At 44.6% G+C, this 25,873-nt stretch overlaps 1 protein-coding gene across 1 annotated transcript in view; it reads left to right on the forward strand.

Moving 5' to 3' along the window:
- LOC137334220 (V-type proton ATPase 116 kDa subunit a 1-like) overlaps nucleotides 1-25,873 on the forward strand; it is a 117,996-nt gene that overhangs the window by 10,301 nt on the left and 81,822 nt on the right. Inside the window, exons 5-8 of the mRNA XM_067998829.1 lie at nucleotides 16,664-16,773; nucleotides 18,527-18,653; nucleotides 23,399-23,481; nucleotides 23,594-23,687. Coding sequence (XP_067854930.1) covers nucleotides 16,664-16,773; nucleotides 18,527-18,653; nucleotides 23,399-23,481; nucleotides 23,594-23,687 — 414 coding nt within the window. The remainder of the gene's footprint in view (nucleotides 1-16,663; nucleotides 16,774-18,526; nucleotides 18,654-23,398; nucleotides 23,482-23,593; nucleotides 23,688-25,873) is intronic.

The following is a 25,873-nucleotide window of genomic DNA, read 5'->3' on the forward strand; positions in this document are numbered from 1 at the left end:
TTCCTATATTTTGAAAAAGAGTTACAGGCAGTGACTGAAGAAGGCCTCTAGCAATTGCACGAATGTCACTGCTGAAGTCCTGACTTTGGTCACTGATCTGTGAGCTGAATCTATTGCACTTCTACAGGCCTCTCAGTCCATGATAGCTGTCATAGAATCATAGAATCAGAGAAATTTATGGCACAGAAGGAGGCCATTCGGACCATTGTGTCTGTGCCAGTTGGAAAAGAGCTATCCAGCCTCATCCTACTTTCCAGCTCTTGGTCCGTAGTCTTGTAGGTTATGGCACTTCAAGTGCATATCCAAGTACTTTTTAAATGTGATGAGGGTTTCTGCCTCTACCATCCTTCCAGACCCCCACCGCCCACTGGGTGAAAAAAATTTATCCTCAACTCCCCTCTAATCCTTCTACCAATTACTTTAAATCTATTCCCCATGGTCACTGACCCCTCCGCTAAGGGAAATAGGTTCTTCTTATCCACTCTGTCTAGGCCCCTCATAATTTTATACACCTCAAAGAAAACAACCCCAGCCTATCCAATCTTTCTCATAGCTAAAATTCTCCAATCCTTGTAAATCTCCTCTGTGCCCTCTCTAATGCAAACACATCTTTCCTGTAATGCGGTGACCAGAACTGTATGCAATACTCTAGCTGTGGCCTAACCAGTGTTTTATACAGTTCTAGCATAACCTCCCTGCTTTTATATTCTGTGCCTCAGCTAATAAATGAAAGCATTCCATATGCCTTCTTAACCACCTTATCTACCTGTCCTGCTACCTTCAGGGATCTATGTATATGCACTTCAAGGTCCCTATGTTCTTCTACATTTCTCAGTATTCTACCATTTATTGAGTATTCCCTTTTCTTGTTTGCCCTCCTCAAATGCATTACTTCACACTTCTCTGGATTGAATTCCATTTGCCACTTTTCTGCCCACCTGACCAATCCATTGACATCTTCCTGCAGCTTTCCTCCTCACTATCAACCAATTTTTGTATCATTTGCAGACTTCTTAATCATGTCCTCTACATTTAAGTCTAAATCATTAATACATACTACAAAAAGCAAGAGACCTAGTACTGAGCTCTGCGGAACCCCATTGGAAACAGCCTTCCAGTCACAAAAACACTCAACGACCATTACCCTTTGCTTCCTGCCATTGAGCCAATTTTGGATCCAACTTGCCCCTTTCCCTTGGATCCCATGGGCTTTTACTTTTCTGACCAGTCTGCCATGTGGGACCTTGTCAAAAGCCTTGCTAAAATCCATGTAGGCTACATCAAACGCGCTACCTTCATCAACCCTCCTTGTTGCCTCCTCAAAAAATTCACTCAAGTTAGTCAGACACGACCTTCCCTTAACAAATCCACGCTGACTGTCCTTGATTAATCTGTGCCTTTCTAAATGATGAGTAACACCATCCCTCAGAAATTTTTCCAACAATTTGCCCACCACTGAGATTAGACTGACTGGCCTGTAATTACTCGGTCTATTCCTTTCTCCCTTTTTAAACAACAGTACAACGTTAGCAGTCCTCCAGTCCACTGGCACCACACCTGTAGCCAGAGAGGATTGGAAAATGATGTTCAGAGCCTCCAGTATTTCCTTCTTTGCTTCTCTTAACAGCCAGGGATACAGTTCATCCGGGCCTGGCGATATATCTACTTTCAAATATGCTAATCCCCCTAATATTTTCTCTCTGTTGCTATGTTTATCCCATCCAATATTTCACACTCCTCCTCCTTAACTACAATGTCTGCATCGTCCCCCTCTTTTGTGAAGACAGACGCAAAGTATTCGTTAAGAACCATACCCACGTCTTCCGCCTCCACAAACAGGTTACCTTTTGGTCTCTCTTTCCTTAGTTATCCTCTTGCTCTTTATGTATCTATAAAACATCTTTGGGTTTTCCTTGATTTTACTTGCCAATACTTTTTCATGCCCTCTCTTTGCTTTCCTAATTTTCTATTTAATTTCACCCCTGCACTTTTTATAACCCTCTAGGCTTTCTGCATATTGAGCTCTTGGTGTCTGACATAAGCTCCCCTTTTTTGCCTTATCCCACCCTGTATACTCCTTGACGTCCAGGGGACTCCAGATTTGGGAGTCCTACCCTTTTTCTTTGTAAGAACATAATTGCTCTGAACCCTCACTATCTCCTCCTTGAATGCCTCCCACTGCTCTGACACTGATTTACATGAAGTAGCTGTTTCCAGTCCACTTTTGCTAAATCACATCTCAGCTTAGTAAAATTGGCCTTTCCCCAATTGAGAACTTTCACTCCTGTTCTTTCTTTGTCCTTTTCCATACCTACGCTAAATCTAACTGAATTATGATCACTACCACCAAAATGCTCTCCCACTGATACCCCTTCCACCTGCCCAGCTTCAATGGGAATCAGGGGGAAAACTCTCCAGTGGCTGGAGTCATACCTAGCACAAAGGAAGATGGTAGTGGTTGTTGGAGGCCAATCATCTCAGCCCAGAACATTGCTGCAGGAGTTCCTCAGGGCAGTGTCCTAGGCCCAACCATCTTCAGCTGCTTCATCAATGACCTTCCCTCCATCATAAGGTCAGAAATGGGGATGTTCGCTGATGATTGCACAGTGTTCGGTTCCATTCGCAACCCCTCAAATAATGAAGCAGTCCGAGCCTGCATGCAGCAAGACCTGGACAACACCAGGCTTGGGCTCATAAGTGGCAAGTAACATTCGCGCCAGACAAGTGCCAGGCAATGACCATCTCCAACAAGAGAGAGTCTAACCACCTCCCCTTGACATTCAATGGCATTACCATCGCCGAATCCCCCACCATCAACATCCTGGGGGTCACCATTGACCAGAAACTTAACTGGACCAGCCACATAAATACTGTGGCTACAAGAGCAGGTCAAAGGCTGGGTATTCTGCAGCAAGTGACTCACCTCCTGACTTCCCAAAGTCTTTCCACCATCTACAAGGCACAAGTCAGGAGTGTGATGGAACACTCTCCACTTGCCTGGATGAGTGCAGCTCCAACAACACTCAAGAAGCTCGACACCGTCCAGGACAAAGCAGCCCGCTTGATTGGCACCCCATCCACCACCCTAAACGTTCTATCAACTTCACCACTGGCGCACAGTGGCTGCAGTGTGTACCATCCACAGGATGCACTGCAGCAACTCGCCAAGGCTTCTTCGACAGCACCTCCCAAACCCGCGACCTCTACCACCTAGAAGGAGAAGAGAAGCAGAAACATGGGAACAACATCACCTGCACGTTCCCCTCCAAGTCACACACCATCCTGACTTGGAAATATATCGCCGTTCCTTCATCGTCACTGGGTCAAAATCCTGGAACTCCATTCCTAACAGCACTGTGGGAGAACCTTCACCACACGGACTGCAGCGGTTCAAGAAGGCAGCTCACCACCACCTTCTCAAGGGCAATTAGGGATGGGCAATAAATGCCGGCCTCGCCAGCGACGCCCACATCCCATGAACGAATTTTTAAAAAATTCCCTAAAACGAAGTCCAGAACTGCCCCCTCTCTTTTTGGGCTTGCTACATACTGGCTAAAAAAACTTCTTCTGAATGCATTTTAAGAATTCTGGGCCCTCTATACCTTTTGCACTGATAGTATCCCAGTTAATATTAGGGTAGTTGAAATCACCTACTATTACTGCCCTATTGTTTTTGCACTTCTCAGAAATTTGCCTACATATTTGCTCTTTTATCTCCCTGTGACTGGGGTCTATAGTACACTCCCGGCTGTGTGACTGCCCCTTTTTTGTTCTTCAGTTCAACCCATATGGCCTCATTTGATGATCCTTCTAACATATCATCCCTCCTCCTGGCTGTAATTGTGTCTTTAACCAATATTGCGACCCTCCCCTCCTCTTTTATCCCCCTCTCTATCTCGTCTGAAAACCCTGTAAACAGGAACATTGAGCTGCCAATCCTGCCCCTCTTTAAGCCGTGTTTCAGTAATAACTATGATATTGTACTTCCTTTGTCCATCTGTGCCCTCAACTCATCTGGCTTATTAACTAGCATTGAGGTATATACCATTTAGCACTGCCAAACTCTTTTGTTGTCTATTTACTAGCCCTTGTTTCCTCTGCCTTCCAAACTCGCTTACTAATTTTCTCCCTTCCATTTCCAGCTCTGCTTCTCTCCCTTCTGAATCTAGGTTCAGAATCTGTTCTGATTGTGATTCCAACCATGTCAAAATCAGACTTTATCACATCTTGGATGTCAATGCTTCAACATCAACAGTGGATGCACTTCTGAAAGACATTCCAGCTGTGCTCTCTGCCTGTGTGCCTCTGGTCTCCCCTGCAGAGGCCATTGATGTTGTGTGCTGCTGAATGGCAACCTGCAGAGCTGCCAACCCTTGCTTCATGATGTTGCTCAACTGGGTGGCAGAATATGCAGCTCTACTCAGGCCTGCTTCTAGTTTCATTCAATGAGGCAGATAAGTTGCTCATCACTTTATGTTTGTAAAGTATCGTCGGTTTCACTATGAGGCCAAAATCGCAGTGATTCAGCAGTGCGCAAAATGTACAAAATGGATTGGGCCTCATAGCAACAGTAACAGGCGAGCAGCGGGCCCACTCCAGTCACCAACCGCCCATTTTATGCCAAATGTTAAAGTTGGCCCCAATATCCTCACTAAAATCATCCAAAACATGTGGGACCGAAATTTTGATTTCTATTGATGCAAAAATGGTGTCGTTCTGACGTAGGGGAATGAAAATAAGGGCGCAAGTCAGATATGGCAGAATTACATCCATTCTACAATACATAGTAAATGCTGGTGGAAGATGTGTCCATCCCACAGAGTGGTGCATGTTTGTATCTGACAGGATAATGGGGGCCAAAGCTGATATCTCAGAAATTCTGCCATTTACACCAGAACTGCAACTGACTTAAGGTAAGCTTTTAAAAAAGAGGGTTAGGTTACCTGTACAACTTGTTGAGTTCACAGGATTTGAACGTCCACAAACTTTCTCTGAAACATCAGTTTTGACTGAACTGATTAGAAAAATCTTTTCTGTCACCTTAGCTGTGATACATGCAGGATAAGGTTACACCATAGGAGAAGACCAACAAGGAGGTAATCCTCCAACAGAGTCTACAGACCATGCCATTCCCTCGATGATTTCTCAGAAAACATCTGCTCAAGGATATGGAAGGAATTCTGTCTCCCGTTGCAAAACTGACTTCCAAATATCCTCACAAACATAAAAGACAGACTAACTTCAGAACACCGGACTTCAGATCACAGAGTGGTTTTACTGTGTACGTATATATTTACAGCAAGTGTTTCTTATTACCAGTGTGCCTCCCCTTTGTGCCTGTCTGCGCTGAGGACCAGGGACGGTCAGTGGTGCTTGACCACGCTGTGGTATCATGAGCCTTGGGCCAACCTGGCCCGCGTTTTAGGGCTTCTGAGTCCTTGGAGGACACTTCAGTAAGCTGAGGTTGAAGATCAGCCATGATCTTATTGAACAGCAGAGCAGACCCGATGAGCTGTATGGCCTACTCCTGCCCCTATTTCTTATGTTCTTATGTGTCACCACTGCAGACACCTGAGCAGCCTGGTCTTGCATCCTGCCACCGACATGAGCGGGCATTTGAGGGGATTGGCTAGAAAGGTCACATGAGCTGTAATGAGGGGAGAGGACAGCATCATGAGGTGGATTTTAGCCACACCACCCCCGCCTGCCCGACTCCTGGCCCGAGTTAAAATTGGGGCTATCCATTCAAGCTAGGTCACAGTCAACTCACTGAGCCAAGCTTACCTGCTGCTTCCCCAGCCTGCCACTGCAATCTACAGCCAGAACGATCTTTTAAAGTCTATGCTCTAATTTCCATGCACCCCAGCAGATTATTCCTGCTCTGCACGGGTTTTACACCAATCACTACTCCAATGGATATGCAAATGAGCTGACTCAGTTCATTTCCACTGGTGTAACAGCGGTGTAATTCACTGCTTGGAATTTCTAAGCCCTGAGGGTCAAAAAGGTAGCACTCACTGCCACAACCACCTCCCCCCACAAAGTGCGTACCAGGTTCCTGGTGGGTCCCTGGCCCCAACCCTAAAGAGACCATTCCTCCTGCTTTGTATTTCCATTATGAGGACGTGCAAGTCCAGCTCCGTGAACTTTGCTGCTCATTTCTTCAATCTGGTTGCCACCCTTGTTGCCTGCTTCCTCCAGTGCTGCCATTGCCCCTTTAAGCAACAGTAGGTTTTGTATCCCAGGTCTCAGCCTCTCCTCCGCATATCTTCTGGCCCCCACCATCCTCCCACCCCGCTCCACCATCTATCCCACAACAACGCTTGATGAAAGTGTAAATCCCTGTCACAGTGAGTGTATGCAATTATTATTGCACAGAACATGAGCGTTGTCATCTCTTCAGCATTTCCTGGGCTTTGTACAACCTCCCAGTTTATGCTGACTGTGATAGCATCCTTGAAGCACGTAAGAGGTTTTATTTACTCAATGTCACCACCAGCCTTGACACAATGGTGCTGTTGAAGGAAATCATCTACAAAGTTGTTTGAGATTGAGATGGAATTTTCCAGCAAGAAGCAAAGACTGTACAACAGAGTACATGGGGGCCATTTTTGTGTCCCTACTTCCCCATTTGTGCTTAAGAACGGGACAGTAGCAGGACCAAAATAGCATGTATGGTTGAAGTGCCAACTTACCGCTATCCTGGTTTTTGGGTGGAGCTCAATCTAGGGACCAGAAACGGGCAGGAGCCTCATTGATAAATGCAAATAAGGGTCAAATGATGTAGTTACAAACCCTGATGCCATTTTCATCTCTGACTGCATTGATATCACCAGTTTCTGCTCCCAACCTCAAACCATGGACCATACAAATCAGGAGGTGGCCATTTCCAGTGATATTTAATGTGATCCTCGGTTACTCTCAGATAAAACACTAGAAAGATTTGGGAGACATTTTGCTTGTGTTACATAGTTGTTTTTTGCTACTTAAATAATTTCAAAGTGCTTGTAGTTGCTATAGAATGTTCTGAACTATTAAGGGGTTTCTGGCATCACACATTTCCTCATGGGGGTCCTTCTGGGAATCCCACTCTGACATGAGGAGGAACAGGAGCAGGAGCAGCAGCAGGATGAGACAGCTAACAGAGCTGCAGCAATAGAAGGGGCTTATAGGCCCAGGGCAATATACCTGCAATTCTTTGAAGAGCAGTGCATAAGGAGCCTTTGCTTCTCTAGGGAGTTGTGTTGCTTTCTGTAACAAGACCTGCAACCCACTGCCACGGATGGCACAGCATTGCTTATTGCAGTCCAGGTCACCGCAGCCTTGAACTTCTTTGCCTCCGGCTCCTTGCAGGCTGCTACAAGGAATAACAGTAAAATCCATCAGTTGCCGTCCATACTTACATTAGCAGGTAACTGATATCTTGTTTGCTAAGCAAACACTTTCATCACTTACACCATGGACAATCAGAAGCAGCAAGGATAGGGCTCTGGGTTTTGTACAGATAGCAGGATTCCACAAAGAACTGAGAGGAAAGGCTGATCAGGCTGGGACTCTTTTCTCAAGAAAAGAGAAGGCTGAGGGGTGAACTGATAGGGGTCATTAAGATTATGAAAGGATTTGATAGGGTAAACATGGAGAAAGTGTTTCCACTTATGGGGGAGTCAAAAACTAGAGGTCATATATGTAAAATAGTCACTAAAAAATCAGGAGAAACTTTTTTATCCAAAGAGTGGTAAGATTGTGGAATGCGCTGCCACAAGGAGTAATTGAGGCAAGTAGCAAAGATGCATTTAAGGGGAAGCTAGATAAGCACGAGGGAGAAAGGAATCAGGAAACAGAGAGTAGGAATAAACGGGTCTTTTTCCGGGCGGCAGGCAGTGACTAATGGGGTACCGCAGGGATCAGTGCTTGGGCCCCAGCTATTCACAATATATATCAATGATTTGGATGAGGGAACGGAATGTAACATTTCCAAGTTTGCAGACGACACAAAGCTGGGGTGGAATGTGAGCTGTGAGGAGGATGCAAAGAAGCTCCAATGTGATTTAGACAAGTTGGGTGAGTGGGCAAGAACATGGCAGATGCACTATAACGTGGATAAATGTGAGGTTATCCACTTTGGTTGTAAAAACAGAAAGACAGATTATTATCTGAATGGTGATAGATTGGGAAAAGGGGAGGTGCAACGAGACCTGGGTGTCCTTGTACACCAGTCGCTGAAAGCGAGCATTCAGGTGCAGCAAGCAGTTAGGAAGGCGAATGGTATGTTGGCGTTCATTGCAAGAGGATTTGAGTACAGGAGCAGGGATGTCTTACTGCAGTTATACAGGGCCTTGGTGAGACCACATCTGGAGTATTGTGTGCAGTTTTGGTCTCCTTATCTGAGGAAGGATGTCCTTGCCATGGAGGGAGTGCAACGAAGGTTTACTAGACAGATTCCTGGGATGGCAGGACTGACGTATGAGGAGAGATTGGGTCGACTAGGCCTATATTCACTAGAGTTTAGAAGAATGAGAGGTGATCTCATCGAAACATATAAAATTCTAATAGGACTAGACAGACTAGATGCAGGGAGGATGCTCCCGATGGCTGGGGAGTCCAGAACCAGGGGTCACAGTCTCAGGATACGGGGTATGCCATTTAGAACCGAGATGAGGAGAAATTTCTTCACTCAGAGGGTGATGAACCTGTGGAATTCTCTACCACAGAAGGCAGTGGAGGCCAAGTCATTAGATGTATTCAAGAAGGAGATCGATATATTTCTTAATGCTAAAGGGATCAAGGGATATGGGGAAAAAGCGGGAACAGGGTACTGAGTTAGACGATCATCCATGATCATTTTGAATGGCGGAGCAGGCCTTGCTCTTATTTTCTATGTTTCTATGAATAGGAGGATATGCTGCTAGGGTTAGATGACGAGGAGTGGGGGGAGGTTCGTGTGGAGCATAAAAGACAGCATAGACCAGTTCGGCGAAATGGCCTGTTTCTGTGCAGTAGACTCCATATAACTCTAAGTCCAGGGCCTCACAGATAACACCCATGTCACCCTGCAGGCTCCTTCATATGATCCCACTACCTTCACGAATCACATGCTTCCATTGTATTTCTATGCAGCTATTGTGTGATCACCAGCAGAGCATCATGCAGTCCTGTTCCTGCTTTCCCGGCAGCTCTCATGATACTTTTATATTACGGCATTCCGCCATCCCCCCACTCTTTGTCCCTGCACACCAAGTGTGCGGCTGGCTGCTTGGGGACAAGAGGTATCACGTGCACATTTGTCTCATGACAAATGAAGACATTGGGCTCGATTTTAAAACAAAAGTCTGGGTGCGTTGGGGAAGGCGGGGGGGAAAAAAATCAGCTTTTTGAGGAGTGGCAGAAATCCCAGCTCCAAGAGGCCGAAGAGCGCAATTAAAGCCGGCGGGACGATATTTAAACCAGCAATTCACCTAGTTAAAGTCGTTAAAAAATTAATAAATGTAATTTGCAATGAAGGCAAGCGATTTCAACGCTGCCCCAACGTGTTTCCCGTGCTGTGTGAAACACGGCATTGGGAAGTCGTCGGGTTTCAGCCGGCAGCCATTTGGACATTTAAAACCCTGTTTGACAGATGGGGATAAAAGGTGAGTTATTGCAGCAGGGCACTCAATTCTCTCAGACAAACTTTTGGCTGGGAGTTCTTTGTGTTTAGTCTGAGAATTCTTAGTTTCCACTCTGAATTCTTCTGTTTACACATATTTACCAACTTTTTGGACCCCCTCAAACTGACACCATCAGGATGGGGGGGCACATTGGCTGCATTCATCAGTACATCCGAGAATGAGGAACATCACCATCCTCGCCACTTCCTCAAACTTGTAGCTCCACAACACAGTGCTGCGCCACAGGCACCTGCACAAGAGCACAGAGGGGAACAACAGGGCGACCAACATCGTAGGAGGCACTACCCTCGTCAGAGGGTCTATGGACCAAGGCTCAGCTTTCTGGACCTCCCTGAGGAGCGGTGTACACGGAAGGTCGGAGTGAGTCGCCAGGTAGTCGCAGACATCTGCAGCCTCCTTCATGCCGAGATGCTCCCGGCTGGGCCTGGCAGCATCTCATTACCCGTCGCTGTTAAAGTCACCACTGTCCTCAACTTCTTCGCGTCCAAATCATTCCAGGGTTCCACTGGTGACCAGGCCCACACCACTCCAACCACCCTGCTGGAGAACAGTTTGGAGGACATGTATGATGCCTTGGAAGCCCAGTTGTAAAGTTTCTGCCTGCCTGTTTAAGGCGGCAGAATATTGTTCACCCTGAGTTCGAACGACTATTATCAGGGCCTGAATGGATTATTTGTGAGCCACGCTTGAAGCTCAACAGAGGCTAGCCTTCTCTCTATCACAGACATTCCCGCACTTACTTGCAACACTATCTCCGACATCTCCGCAGTTATGTGCAACACTATCTCAGACAGCTGTTCACGTCCCAGCAACACTATCTCAGAGATTCCCTCCCGTACCTGTGCCACCATTCCACTAATGCAGGAGTTGGACTCCTCCATCCTCTGCGCTATTGTGGAGAGCGTGCGTGGCACCTGTTCCAGTACCTCACAAATGGTCCCCGGGGTTCAACATCTGCGACCAGCTGAGCAGAGCCTGGGGAGGAGTGCGCCCACCGACACGGACTCTCCACAGCTGCCCCTGCCACCAGTTTCTGCTTGTGCTCACATGTGTGTGGTGACTCACTAGGTGCCAACCCAACTAACTGATCACTAGGACCCACCAAGGTGTGAGTGTCTGCGCTGGTGGATGGCTCGCAATGATTTGACGGTGCACCCTCAGAGGCCGGCAGGTGCTCTGAGGAATTGCCCTCTGCCGTCACTGCAGTCGCTGAAGGGCCTGTAAGAGAACAGAAGGCAATATTAAGCATCATCACAGATGTGTCATGTTGCGATGAGCATATTTAGGTGTTCAACATGCCAATCATTGTTAACATCAATTCTTCTTGCGTGTGATGAATGTTAAAAGTTGTGTCACCAGACGTTTGTGGGGTGCCAGTCTCAGCGTCCCTGACGGACAGGCACTCGAGGGTGCGGCTGATCTCCAGGGCCTCCTCCTCCTCATCTGTGAGGACCACTACTTGTTGTGGCCCCCCTCCAGTCCTCGCCCTCTCGCGTGTATTTTGCGCTCTCTTCTCCTAGAAGGGGAGAAAGTACAGATGTGTGGGTGAATGATTGTAAAGTGGCCAACTGATGAATGCATTGGTTTGGGTGCGGCTGATCATGAAAGAGGTGCGTCAGAGCGTGAGTATGAGACAGAGACATCACATTGGATCAGGATTGGGGTGAGTGGTAGTGGTAGGTGACTAATAGGGAGGTGAGGAAGTGCTGAGGAAGTGCCGGTAAGTTGAGGATGTGCCTTAAGTGGGTGTGAGGAGTGATGTGATGGAGTAGTCTTGGCAGTGCAGAATAAGTTGGGTGGGGGGGGGGCGGGGTGATGTGGAACACGGAATGTAGAAGAGTCAGAAAGTGTACTCACTTTTGCTGACCTAGTTAGGTCATTGAAACGCTTCCTGCACTGGACCCAGGTGCGGGAGATGTTGCTCCTGCTGGTGACCTCCTCTGCCACCTCGAGCCAGCCCTTTTTGGTGATAGAGGCAGGGCACTTCCTCCTGTCGGCCGGGTAAAAAATTTCCCTTCTCCTCTTCACCCCGGCCAGTAGCAGCTGGAGTGATGCATCATGAAATCTTGGAGCAGCCTTGCCCCTGTGCCCCTCCATATTGTGTGTTCTTAGTCTTTGCTCCAGCAAAAGCCATTGAAGCAACGGCCCTTTAAATAGAGATGCTCCAGCTGACAGTCTGTCATGTGGGTGTGCAGTCTGCCCGCTGCGCAGCTTTCGGACGGCAAAGCCGGAAACAAGATTAATGGCTACCAGTTAAGTCACGATCGCGTGAGGAACGGTAAGTTTTTATTATTCGTGTTTGCCACTCACCCATTGACCCCTCCCCCCCCCCCCCGCTGCCATCCCGCTGCCCTTTTAAAATGGTGCCCATTATTGCACAAATCGGCAGGGCCCTTTTACATCAGTATGACTTACCTCACTGGGAATATCAGCCACCACCAAAATGCCAGGTCGCCTTCCTGGGCCAGGAGTGGGAATGTCCCTGGCCCGTCATTTGGTTTGTAAAACATGGAGGGAAGATCTACCCCTTACAAGTTAATTCGGAAACTCCCAGAAATGGCGGAGAACCGACATAACCAGATCTCCGCTTTTTCCCTGGGGGTTCTATCAGTCTCCCACTGGAGTGACGGTGGGAGGCTGGTGGAACCCCCATAGAATTTCAGGAGGCATATTACTTATTGGGTTAGTAATAAGGAGAAACTGTTTCCAGTGACAGAAGGGTCAGTAACCAGAGGACACAGATTTAAGGTGATCGGCAAAAGAGCCAGAGGCGACATGAGGAAACATTTTTTTTATGCAGTGAGTTGTAATGATCTGGAATGCACTGTCTGAAAGGGTGGTGGAAGCAGATTCCATAGTAACTTTCAAAAGGGAATTGGATAAATAAGTGAAGAGAAAAAAATAATAGGGCCTTGGGCAAAGAGTAGGGTAATGGGACTAAATGGATATCACGTTCAAAGAGCCGGCACAGGCACAATGGGCCAAATGGCCTCCACCTGTGCTGTACCTACTATGATACTATGAAGCTAGTAGTTAGTGGAAGGAAAGTTTACTTTACTTTTCTTTCTTTCACTTTTCAGCAGTTCCTTCCAATTAATTCCAAATCCTTCTTCCTTAGTGTGGGATATTGTAGCAGAAATTTTAAAAGAACCCACAACTTTTTCACTTTCCTTTCCTCTCCTGAAAGTACAGACTTGGGCTGGGCTGCAGTGTTGGCAGTCCTCAATCAAATAGCCTAGATTTACTGCTGTTAGCATAGTTTAGATACAAATGGCTACTGGACTCAAATGGAAGTGTGCACACATAGGGGGTTAAGTTGGATAAGGCAACAAGCTGTGCATGGCGACCGCGATCCACTTCCATCACAGGCAGGATGAGGCATTCGCACTTCCGACCAGCAGGGGGAGCCCGAATCTCTTAAAGGGAGGCTGTCTTTCTGACAAGCAGCCAAAATCTCTTAAAGGTAGCCGGTACCTGTTATTTGCTAAAAATAACAGTCTGCTGTCTGTACAGAGTCTGAACAGAGATCAGACATCGCACAAGTGAAACAAAGATGCAGGTCCCGTCCCTATATTTACAAACTGTTGAGATATTTTAGAACATTGGTTGCGCACTACTAAATCCCACATTCTCCAATCTGCATGGCACACCTCACCAATCTGCCGGTCCGGATTGGTGCCAGGCTGGAGAGAGAGCATGCAACAAGGTTCTCTGCTGATGCACTAGAGGCCTTGGTGCAAGAGGTGGACAGAAAGAGGGACATCCTATATCCGCAGGATGGGGCGAGGGGGGGAAAGAGGCCCTCCAGATATATACCCAAAAGGCAGTGGGAGGCAGCAGGGGACGAAGTCAATGCCAGGGGCACACCACCACGAACATGGATATAGTGCATGAAGATGTTCAATGCTTTGACATGAGTGGTCAAGGTGAGTGAGGTCAACTGTCAAGTGGCGTTTTCTACCAACTGCACCATGCACTACACCCCCATCACCCACATAGCAACAGACTCTTTCCATCAGTACTCAACTCTTCCAACCAGATGCTTCTTCTCATCCTTACACATTACCACTGTTGCAAGCTGCCAACCCACAACTCATAGGCCACACTCACAGGCCACACACACTGGCAGCTATTCAGCCATAACAGGCACATCACCCAGACACATATCACGCTTTCTTGCAGGAGAAGATGGCGCATATCAGGAGGCAGCAAGTGGCAATGGCATTTAGCCCCTCGAGCCTGTTCCGCCATTCAATGAGATCATGGTTGATCTGTGACCTAACTCCATATACCCGCCTTAGCCCCATATCCCTTAATACCCTTGGTTCACAGAAATCTATCAATCTCAGATTTAAAATTTAAAATTAAGATTTAAAATTAGATTAAAATTGCAGAAGAGCCTTCCAAACTTCTCCCACCTTTTGCGTGTAGAAGCGTTTCCTCACTTCTCTCCTGCACGTCCTGGCTCTAAATGTTAAGCTATGATCCCTCATCCTGGTATTCAAGTCTGGGAGACCTCCAAAAACAGTTATAAATGCATCAACAGCTGGAAGCAATAATCCAGCAACTAACCTGTAACCTGGCGCACGTCATGCTAGAAGTGTGCTTACGCATCCAAGACGCCCAAAACAACAGTCGCTAGATGGCCCAATTTAGCGGCCAGTATTCCAAGATGAGTTCATTAGCATAGCTTCAGGTGCAGATTAGTACAGGTGTAGGGAGTACATTAGTGATGGGAGCAGAAAATTATTTTTAGATCACATTTAAAGGGAAGGGAACAGTTAAAAGGGGGTGCCACCTTATTGTGACAGAGTTCTAAAAGCATTTGAGGACCCTCAAAATTATCTTAACCCATTACCATCCAATTTCCACTACCTGCCAGCCAATTTACACCATAATAATGGACATTTACCAGTGAAAAATCCAACCTTGTTTGTCAACATGCTAGTTGACCATGACGCACACTACAACCAAAGCTGATGGTGCCCTTATCCAACCTCCACACCCGCAGGGGTAGCAATTCAGAGTAGCAATTCTGGCTGATATTTACCCTCTGGCAGTACAGACTCTTAAAATTATTCCATAGTACACGAGACTGCAGGAAGTGTAAAGTACAATAAGTGATAGTTGCAGGGTAACATATTCGTCAGAAAAGTCTCCACATGTCAGTAGATCAATTTAACTGGAAAGACTTGTCGACACTGTGGCAAGGGCAGTTTGTATGAATAAGACAACAGATTGGTTTTGTAAGGGGCACCAACAAGTAACTCCTTTTCCAGGTAGAAAATGATGAAAACAGGGTTTTCATACTGCGTGAAATAGGAATAATTTCTGTGTGTTAGGTTGTACAATTTTGAAATAACTAGAGCTGAAATGGAAGCTGACATAAATTACCAAATTTCAAATTGGAGACAGTTGCCACCAGTAGGGTTGTAAATTAGACTCAAGATACAAAGTCTTTATTCTAGGTGCTAATCAAATTATATATGGTTAAATCATAAATATATATGCAAAAGTGCAAACATCTGCCGATCAAGTCATTCTATGGTCAATAAACTCCATTGTGCATTGAACTTGATTGATTAACAAATATCTATTCATCAGGAGTGCAAACTTATAACATCTGCCCCAATATCTTTAATTCAGTTCAGTTTGCTTATGAAATTAAACTCAATGAGATCAATGTAAGAACCACATCACTTATGTATGACATTGTGTGTGAAAGTCTACAGAAGACTTTCAGTCAAAAATCTTGCAGGTTATCGAATTGTGTAAGAAATATGTTCTAAAGAGCATGGTTCAACCTTTAGTTATTTGATTCTATCTTCATTCTTTCAAGTACTGTGGCACTGGTTTCTTGCCTTATCTTACCGCTTTTGTATATTATTTTACTTGTGAATAAATGTATTAGTTTTAGCCTGAGTGTTTTGGACATCATATTTTGAGAAGACAGGGGAACATGGTGGGCATTCCATATACTATCCAGTGTATTATATCATAATTCAAGGGGGCTATCTCACTCATGACATATATAAAGGTGTAGGTGCAGTATATTTATGAAATCTCTCTCTGCTGGGAGGGAGCCCAAACTGTAACACTGCTCATTGACAGTTCGTCGGTGGGTTGATGAAGATACTAATATCAGGTGTAGACACTAACCATTCCGCATACTTTAAACATTGTGGGGCTGAATAACCTTGGCCCGTCTGCTGCATTCTTGCTGCAACTCTGGCGGAATGACCAGAAAATCGGTCAGGCACCAAGTGCAGTGAAGCCTCCACCTGCCCACTATGAGGTCAGTGGCATCAGAGGAGGAGGGGCCAGGGCAGGGACTCCCACATCAGGGGTACCCTGTTCCTGGCATCTCAGCCACTCAAGGCAGAAGCGGGCCCCACCATAGAGATCCCGTTCTGGGATGCAGTCTGAACACCCCCCCCCACCCCAAAGATTTTGCTAGTGTTAAATGTTTCTTATCCCCCTTATCAATGGGCAATGTTCTGTAATGTTTCCAAGGGGGACCCCGAAACCCCCCCCTGCCGAAGCAGACACCCTAAGCCACAGTTTGCAGTCTCTCCACCATGGTGGGATACCCAAGATCCCAAAATGTGCCCTTACTGGCACAGGCACTAACCACCAGAATTTAACCTGCAGGTGACCTCCAGCTGATCTCACAAACTCTGACGGGGTCAGCACCAGAGGTCACCACCAAGCACATCCCAGCATTTCTGCCAGGATGGGCAATTGTGGATTTTTGATCCCTGTTACTATAAGCTAGTTTACTTTTTATCAATTTGTTCTCATAAGCAGAAATAAATTAGACACTTTCAGAATAATTTTGCAAATGGCAATTCTTCTAAGTGGGCTGCTCTCTATTTACATAATTGATAAAAGATTTTTACTTCATGGAAAACAAGCTTTCAGCCTGCTGTAATCTAAGAATAAAAGCACTGTGCAGGTGATAGCTTTTAACGTGCGTTGGGCTTTGTCTTCCCCAGGCAGAATCCCAGCTGTCAGGCTCTGAGCTCCCCTCTGAAGAGTCCGTCTCTGTAACACGATTTTCAAGGAGGAACAGCAGTGCTAGTGGAGGAGGACGTCTGAAACTGGGGTAAATCTAATCTTTCACATGCCATTGCAAAGTAAGCTATATTAGCACATTAAGCACAAAATAAAATCCAAAACAGAACAAGCACAAACATCTCAAGGGGTGGAGGTACACAGCATATGAAATACACAATTTATTTATTTCCCTCCTCTCCTGCAGGTAGTCACTGTAGCAGACCCCTTCATCCTATTACAGATCATAAGAATCTCTACATTGTATATATGCTTTTTTATTAGGAAACTACAGCTAGCCAGTAATGTTACAATTTTAAAGTGTATTCTGTGATTGCTTCTGGGAGAAGTGTCAGTGTTTGGGAGAAAGTCTGAAATACATATCCGGTTGTATTGTGACTTTGGGTTTCTTTTCATCTCGGAACTCTCTAATTACAAAAGAAGAAATATGTCTGCCAGTGCACTGACTACATGAGCTAGAAATGTTCTCACCCTGTTGTTTATATGATGATGCCATAGAGATGTTGGTGACAAGCATTCTATATCATTCAGGCCAAATTTTCTGAGCTGGTGGTTAATAGAGAATAAACAACCATCAGTTCATACTGCTTCTATCCAGGACAATGTTTAAAAGTTTAATCACCAGGTTGTCAATGGCTTATTTCCTACAGTCTATGGCTTTGAGATCTATTTTGATTCATAGTTTAAATTAATTGTGAAGTTCCCTTTTTTATTTGTCTTTTTTATCAGCTTGACTTCAAAGGGAGCAGATAGCTATAATCAGTCCAGCAGTTTAGATTCTTAAATGTTTTCCTATCTTGCTATTATACTATACATACCAGGAGCTGGTAGGGCAGTCCATGAGAATTCAATCCCACATATAGCTTTTCATCACATACAAATTTACTGAAGAGAACTGCTAAGACTTTAGAGTTTGTATTGTTTTGAAACCGAAACTGTAAGATAAGTGAAGTTCTAGGATGCAGCTAAATCTGCTATTTTTTGCTATTACCTCTTTTCAAATTACTTTTTAATAATCTTGATTGATAACTTTCAACCTGAGTCACTTGATCTGTCAGCATGATGTTTGGAGAGATCAGAAGTGCATGCTGGTATTCTGTACTATTTCCAGTGTGTACCTCAATGATAAAAGAGTTCATTGCTCACCCAGTGTCTGCTATCTCAGATACTTCCCACACATTGTCAAATTTTGGTTCATAGGATGTGTAATACTTGCCTATGGAAGTTGACTACTGCATGGAGCACAAGTAAAAAGTATCCAGAGAGACCAGATTATAACAATTGACTCTTGTTGGGGTTGTCAAAGGTACTGGCGGCCTTCTGGTACCTCTGAAAAATGGCCATTCTTCATCCCCCCCTAATAAGAGATGAGCCTACTGAGCCAAATAGCCCTTTACTTATCCTTGACTTTTTCTTAAATTTCAATGTGTGAGGCTAGAAAGTGGATGTCCCCAGACTATTTAACTGTGGAGGATATCAAAATCAAGACATCTGCATATGCACATTTTCCAGCAGGAATCATTGGATAGCATCAACATGGCCGATTTCTGGATCCTACACAGCCCAGAGGCACTGAAGCCAATTGTAGCAGCACATCTGCCCTGGCTAAGATCAGTGAACTCATCGCGGTCTGGAAATGATTTCTGGTCTGTATGGCTTAGTACTGCATCACAGAGTGCATTTACCTACAAAGCCAGCAGAGGAGCGGTACGGCATTGAATTACCAACGGGATGTAATGCATAAATGTGATCCACTCATTTTTTTTTCTGTACCTTTTATGTAGCTTTGTGGCTGGAGTGATCAAACGAGAAAGGTTTCCTGCTTTTGAAAGAGTACTCTGGAGGGTGTGTCATGGAAACATTGTCTTACGTCATGTAGAAATCAATGTCCCAACAGAGGATCCTATGGCTGTAAGAAAAATGTTTTGTACTTGCAATATTGACTAATTTGGGAAGATTCCTTGATTCAGCACCTTCGCGGGGAGTGACCCTTGTAGGTAGCTGTCCTGTAAGTCGCGGAGAGGGGGTTTGGGAGGGTCTCGCGGGTGGGGGGGATCCCAGGGCGGCAGCAGTCCAAGCTTTTTTTGTGGGACCCAGAGGAACGCTTACCTTAAAGAGTCTCCACTGGTTGTCAGCCAGGTTTTACCGAGAAGGGAGAGTCCACGGCAATTAAAATAGCTTCGGGGTCCTATCCAAGTGAAAGGACCCCAATTTGCATATATTTATGAGGCTCCTCAGCCGCCCAAGAAAAAAGTGATGTTAAAATAACCAAAGAGCGGGAAATGAGCGGTAAGTGTACTGCTTGGGTTTTAACTCCACTTCCCCGATTTCTGCCAAGTGGAGCGAGTTGAAATTCTCCCAAGGCAATCAGTAGAATATGGAATACTTTACCAGGTATCATTCTAGTAAATCGACACCGTATTGCCTCCAAGGCCAACATATCCTTCCTAAAGTGCAGTGCCCAGAACTGAACACAGTACTCCAGGTGTGGTCTAACTAGGGCTTTGTACAGCTGTAGCTTAACTTTTACCCCCTTGTATTCTGATCCTCTAGATATAAAGGCCAGCATTCCATTAGCCTTTTTGATTATTTTCTGTACCTGTCCATGACATTTTAATGATCTATGTACATGGACCCTGAAGTCTCTTTGGACCTCCACTGTTTCGAGCTTTTCACCATTTAGAAAGTACTCTGATCTATCCTTTTTAGGTCCAAAGTGGATAACCTCACACTTGCCTACACTGAAATCCATTTGCCACAGTTTTGCCCATTCACTTAATCTATTAATATCTCTCTGTAATTTTATGCTTCCATTTACACTGCTTACAATGTTGCCTATCTTTGTCATCGGCAAACTTGCATATGTGGCCCTCTATCCTGTCATCTCAGTTGTTAATAAATACAGTGAATAGTTGAGGCCCCAACACAGATCCCTGTGGGACACCACTCGTCACATCCTGCCAATTTGAGTACCTGCCCACTATTCCTACTCTCTGTCTCCTGCCGCTCAGCCAATTTCCTAACCAGGTCAATAATTTGCCCTCAATTCCATGAGCTTCAACTTTAGCTAACAGTCTCTTATGAGGGAATTTATCGAATGACTTCTTGAATTCCATATAAACAACATTCATATACATTCCCTTGTCCACTACTTTAGTCACCTCTTCAAAAAATTCAATCAGGTTCATCCGGCATGACCTCCCGTTTACAAATCCATGCTGGCTCTCTCTGATCAGCTGAAAATTTTCAAGGTGTTCAGTCATTCTATCCTTAATTTCCCAACAACAGATGTTAGGCTAACTGGTCTATAATTCCCTAGTTTCCCTCTCTCACCTTTCTTAAATAGTGACGTAACATGTGTAATTTTCCAATTTAAAGGAGTGGTTCCTGAATCGAGAGAACTTTGGAAGATTATAGTTAGGGCATCTGCAATGTGCTCACCTACTTCCTTTAAAACCCTGGGATGGAAACCATCTGGTCCTGAGGATTTGTCTCTCTTTAACACCATTATTTTCTTCATTACTGTTAATTTGCTTACATTAATTATGGTGACTCCCCCTCCCTGATTCAAAATTAGTTTCCTTGGGGTGTCTGACATTCTATCCTCTTCCTCTACTGTAAATACTGACACAAAGTAATTATTTAACGTGTCTGCCATTTCCTTATTTTCATTTACAATATCACCATTATCAGTTTTTAAAGGGCCCCCATTGCTCGCCCACCCTCTTTTTCCTAATATAATTGCAAAGAATTTTTGTGTTGATTTTGATATCTCTTGCAAGTTTCTTTTCATACTCCCTTTCTGTAGCTCATACTATCTGTTTTGTCATCCTTTGCTGTTCTTTGTATCGCTCCCAGTCACCAGAATCTGTGCTATTTTTTGCATTTTTATATGGTTTTTCTTTTAGTTTTATGTTGTCCATGGCTGTGTTTTGGCAAGTAGAGCTCTTGCCCGTTAGGGGTATAAACCGGTTCTGTATCGCATTACATTTTTTTTTGAACACCTCCCGCTGATCGTCTGTTATTTTACCCATTCACAGATTTGCCCAGTTTACTGTGGACAGTCTCTGTCTCTGTCTCATCCCGTTGATGTCAGCCTTACCTAAATTTAGAATCTTAGATAAATGTTCACACACCATTAGGCTGTTAACTAAATCTGGCTCATTGCTCTTTATTAAATCTAATATGGCCTGCCCTCTTGCTAGTTCTTGGACATATTGTTGTAGAAAGTTGTCCTAAACACACTCAAGCAATTCACTATCTTTCTGAAATGAGCTCATCTGCTTATCCCAATCAATGTGAAAGTTAAAATCTCCCATTAAAACCACTTTCCCTTTCCTATGTGCTTGTCTAATCTCTGCATTCAGTGAACTCAGTGTCTACGTTTAGTGGAAACAGGGGTGGGGGGGAAAGGCCAGTTTTCACCATTCATTTAAATATAAATCCTTTTAACATAGAAGACACATTAACAGAGCACGTGAGGTCATTTGTTGGTGTCAAAGACTGTTCTACCCGTGGAGCTTATGATGGATGAACCTGTCAAATTCCCCAATGAACTTGTGCAAAGCACTGCCACTGGTGCAAAACCCTGTACTTACGCATTTTGAGACAATATTGGCAGACCTATTTTTAAAAGGTGATTGAATGTTAATGCTGGACTCTGAAACTCCTTAAAATCCACCTCTTTGAGTAAGCTTTTGGTCACCTTTCCTAATAATTCCTTCTTTGGTTTGGCATCCATTTTTTGATTTTTTTTGATAATGCCTCTGTGAAGCGTTTTGCGTTTTTTTAATATTAAAGGCACTATATAAATGTAAGTTTGTTGTACATTTGTTGCATGCCAACAAGCTGGGCTGAATCCCAGTTGGAGGAACAAGTGCGGTAGCATGCTGCTGCTCCTCGGTGGGAACTCTGTGACTCACCTATGGTGAATACCCCATTTCTCCTTGGTCATGAGATGTTCCTGCCACTGCTGCCTTGACTGGCTGCTCCTGTGCACTACTTGCTTTTTCTGCAGTCCTCCAAGGGGACTGGCTGAGAGGTAGAGATGGATCATCATCCTAAGAGGTCAATTCCTCATCCATCTCACTTCCTGTTATGCCTCAGCTGTTGGCTGCCCCTTGTATCAACAACAACTTGCATTTATGCAGTACCTTTACTGTAGGAAAATGTCCCAAGGGACTTCACAGGAGCTTAATCAGTCAAAAATTGACACCGAGTCAAAAAAAGAGATTTTGGGATGGGTGACTAAAAGCTTGGTTAAAGAGATAGGTTTTAAGGAGAGTCTTAAAGGAGGAGAGGCGGAGAGGCTTAGGGAGGGAATTCTAGTGCCTACACAGCTGCCAATGGTGGGGCAAAGGGAGTGGGAGATGCACAAGCTCCTAGCACCAAGCCCAATATGGGTCAGGAGCTCACCTTGAGTAAGTAACTAGGGATCGACCCAGCATAATATTGGAAAGCACACAGCCAGCTGTTATGTGGTTTGCTGCTTTAACATATTGGAAAATTGACCCTTATATTTCATGAGGAATGAAATATTTTACCATTTGAGGTACCCAGTGTGAGCATCAAGCACCCCTAGGCCAGATATAGTACAGCTCCCTCTATTCCCCAGCTTTAGTTCTGATCACAGAAGTGCAGCCCGTACTTTACCTGTGTGACATTTGGATTTGACCAAAACTCTTTACATACAACCAGCACATAGATGCGGCTTTCATCCCAGTAGTCTGGGGTGGATTCAACCCATACGTGGAAGAGTATAGTACTAATCCATTGGCCCGCCCAATTCCAGGCAGGGAATGCTAAAGAGAAGAAAATTCTTGGGCTCTGGGGGCACATAGCTGCTGTTATCTGGTTGGGCCGGGGAGGATTTTGAGGTGAACCGGGTCATGCCAGTTCTCTAAACATTTTTTTGGCTCTTTCAGTGTTCTACAGGAAATGGAGGTAGGTGTTTCTGATATTTCTTCCCTTCCATCACAGAATGAGGTGAAGTGGAATCTGTAGCCAAGAGCTGAGGTGGAGCAGCACCCAAACTCCCTGTGTGCACGAAGCAGATGCACTAGTGTGCCAAGATCTCACCCTGGTGAAAATAGGGCCCATTTTGCTTTCTAAGGCTGGATTCCCAACAGCAATCAATCGCAGACTCTGGGATTTGAGACAGGGTCAGGGTGCATCCATAGAGCGGGAAAAAGTTCCCAGATCCAGGAGACCAGATGGGGAATTTCTAGTTACTATCTGTGAGTGTTTAAATGATGGCTGAGAGTGTGTTCTATGGAATAAAGATTATGTAACAAAGAATAAATTCTGGGAGACTAACATGATTGTATGTTCAAGGGCTGATTTTACGAATGCATGTTACAGGCAGGAAGCCTTGCCCCTCTTTCCACCCATTAGAATTTCCATAGCTTTTGTGGCAAGCCACATTCTGACAAATGAGAAAAATATAATGTATTTCCCATCATTGGTGCCTTGGCAACTCTGGATGCATAGCACACCTGTATGTCGCTATCGTTCATTGTTGCTAAAGGCCTCACGGTGGGATTTAAAATTTAAACGGCTGCTTTTTCTACTTCAATCAGTCGGATGAATAAGTATTTTATTTCCTGTCAGATTTATATCATTGATATGAAATTACTTTCCCAATTCTTTATCCACAGAATGAGTTCCTCAGTAAAGATGTGTTCATAGTTTTCTTCCCAGGAGAACACTTTAAAAGCAAAGTGAGGAAGATATGTGTCGGGTAAATATCCAGTGAATATCTACACTGTTAGTAGTTCCACTAAGAGTAAGTAGTACAATACGAATGACTCTAGGCTAGGTTTGAAGCCTTTCCTATCCCTTTTATTTTGCAGGTTCCATGCCACATTGTATCCTTGCCCAGAAACTTTACATGAAAGAATAGAAATGAGTGTCGGTGTAAACATGCGAATTGAGGATCTCTACATGGTATGTTCTAAAGCATTTTATCTAGAAATGTAAGGGTAGATTCTCCTCTATGGGCACCCACTGGGCACTCAGGTGTAGCACACCTCAGGTATGCTGCACCTGTCATCAAAGAGGATCCTGCAATTTTCCTGCTTGGGGGCCATTTGCATGGCTCAGGTGCATTGCCGAGCAGGCCCACCCCCTGAATGGGCCTTGAACCTGAAAATCCAGGCCCAAACCTTTTGGCACCGAAAGAAGGAGGCCCATGAAGGGCATGATCCAGGGTCAGAGGTAGGAGGTGGACTCCAGCAGTCAATTCCACCTCCAGCAACCTCTTCATGACCACTCAATGCTGACAGAAGTTCAATGACCCAACGTTGCTAAGGGCACAAATGATGTAATTCCCGCACTTGCACATGCTTGCTCATTTGTGGGCATTTTATGTACCTGCCCTCAAAGGGGCTAGAAATTTGCATGGGTGGATATAGGAGTGGGAAACCCAACATAATTGGGTCCTGCCTCAAATTCCACCCCACCCACCAAGAATGTAGCATTTTAATGCCAAAAAATGTGGGAATTAGCACCCACCGCCCCACCCCTGTACTTCAGATATGCCTCCACAGGTGCTTTGAGTATATATTTAGGGGCCAATTTTCCAAGTATGTCCATAACTTTCCAGTATGCACTCCAGGTTTGCTATTTGGCCACAGACTCCAGTTCCTGCCTTCACATTTATTTTGCCCTCCTGTGACCATTTATTTCGCCCCATACAGCCTTTGGAAAGGTTGATTATATCCACTGAAAATATTTGTGGCCTTTATAAAAGCTGAAATTTTTCTCCCACCTCCTTTTTGTAGCTACTTTCCTTTAAGTGGCTACATCCCTTTAATTTTTGATCACAGCTGGTTAAGTTATTTCCCAAGCCCCTCTTGCAAGTTCCCAGCACCGTACCCTATATTCGCCTAGAACCCACCATATATCGGTAATGTGGGCCGACCATGGCCCAATGTGACTTTGGTGAGCGCAAAGCAGGCTAGACTCTGGTCTCACTGCTTCAGCACCTTTGCCCTGTAGGGACCAGTGTTACAATAGAACCTATTTGTTGGAACAGTAAGTATGGAATGAGAAATGGTGGGAAGTGATCCATGTGTCATTTACTCTAACAATTCAGATGAAATCTTAAGTTATGAAGGACAAGTCAATTTTTAAAAATATTTTATGCTATAGTCTCAGTAAAGTGGAAACCACATTAAAAGTAATAAAAGTTGTTAAGACATTGCTGCTACATAATAATATTGTCACATGATTCTTGTGATGGTATAAGAAGGGAATTACTTGGCAGTTGTGTAGTAATTTCACAGAGAGTAGTAGGTTCCTGGCAGTAATTACAACATAAGAATCTCTGTGAGGAATTCAGATGACATTACATGAAGCAAGACAAAGCCCGAGTGGTTTGTAACAATCATCTGAACTCCAAAATGAAATGGCTGCGTTGTAATCGTTAATGGGTCATCAATATTTTATTATTATATTGCGCTGTTCATGGAACAGATTTACTGCATTTTCCCACTAACAGAAACCACCAGTTCGTCCACTCCATGGGACATTGTTAATCTGGCAAACAAGTCATGTACAAACAAATAATGCAGTCAGTTTATATTATAATGCAACTGAGAACCTAATATATATTGTACTAGTCTTAAGGGAGGAAAAAACTAATTTAAAACTTGTGCAGAAGTTTCTTCAAATTTTCAACATTGCTTGGTGTATAAATCAGGCCGAGGAATTTCCTGCAGGCTTCTCCCACTCCGCCACCGTAACCATGGTGAACGTTCAACAGAAACCCTAATTTACACGCGTAAAAAGAATTGCAAAAGCTTAGCTTCTATGGTTTTACTGGGCTATTTGACTGACGTATTTGACAAGCTCAATAAATTTGACCTTTTGTTGCAAGGTAAGAATTGTAGCACTTCCATTGTACACGAAAAAGTACACAGCTTTGCCAAAAAACTTTTGCCATGCACTAGCTATGTATGAATATACGAAAATGACAGGCAGGAAAAGACCGGCTGGTCCATCAAGCCTGCTCCACACACATGATGCCTGGAACATCATCATGACTAGATAGACCCTCCCTAACCCCCGCAGGTATGCCTTTTCTAATTAAACCCGTTAGGAGAGACTGGGTTGCCCCAGTGTCATCAACC

The sequence above is a fragment of the Heptranchias perlo genome, chromosome 2 (genome assembly GCF_035084215.1).
Source record: "Heptranchias perlo isolate sHepPer1 chromosome 2, sHepPer1.hap1, whole genome shotgun sequence".
NCBI lineage: Eukaryota > Metazoa > Chordata > Chondrichthyes > Hexanchiformes > Hexanchidae > Heptranchias > Heptranchias perlo.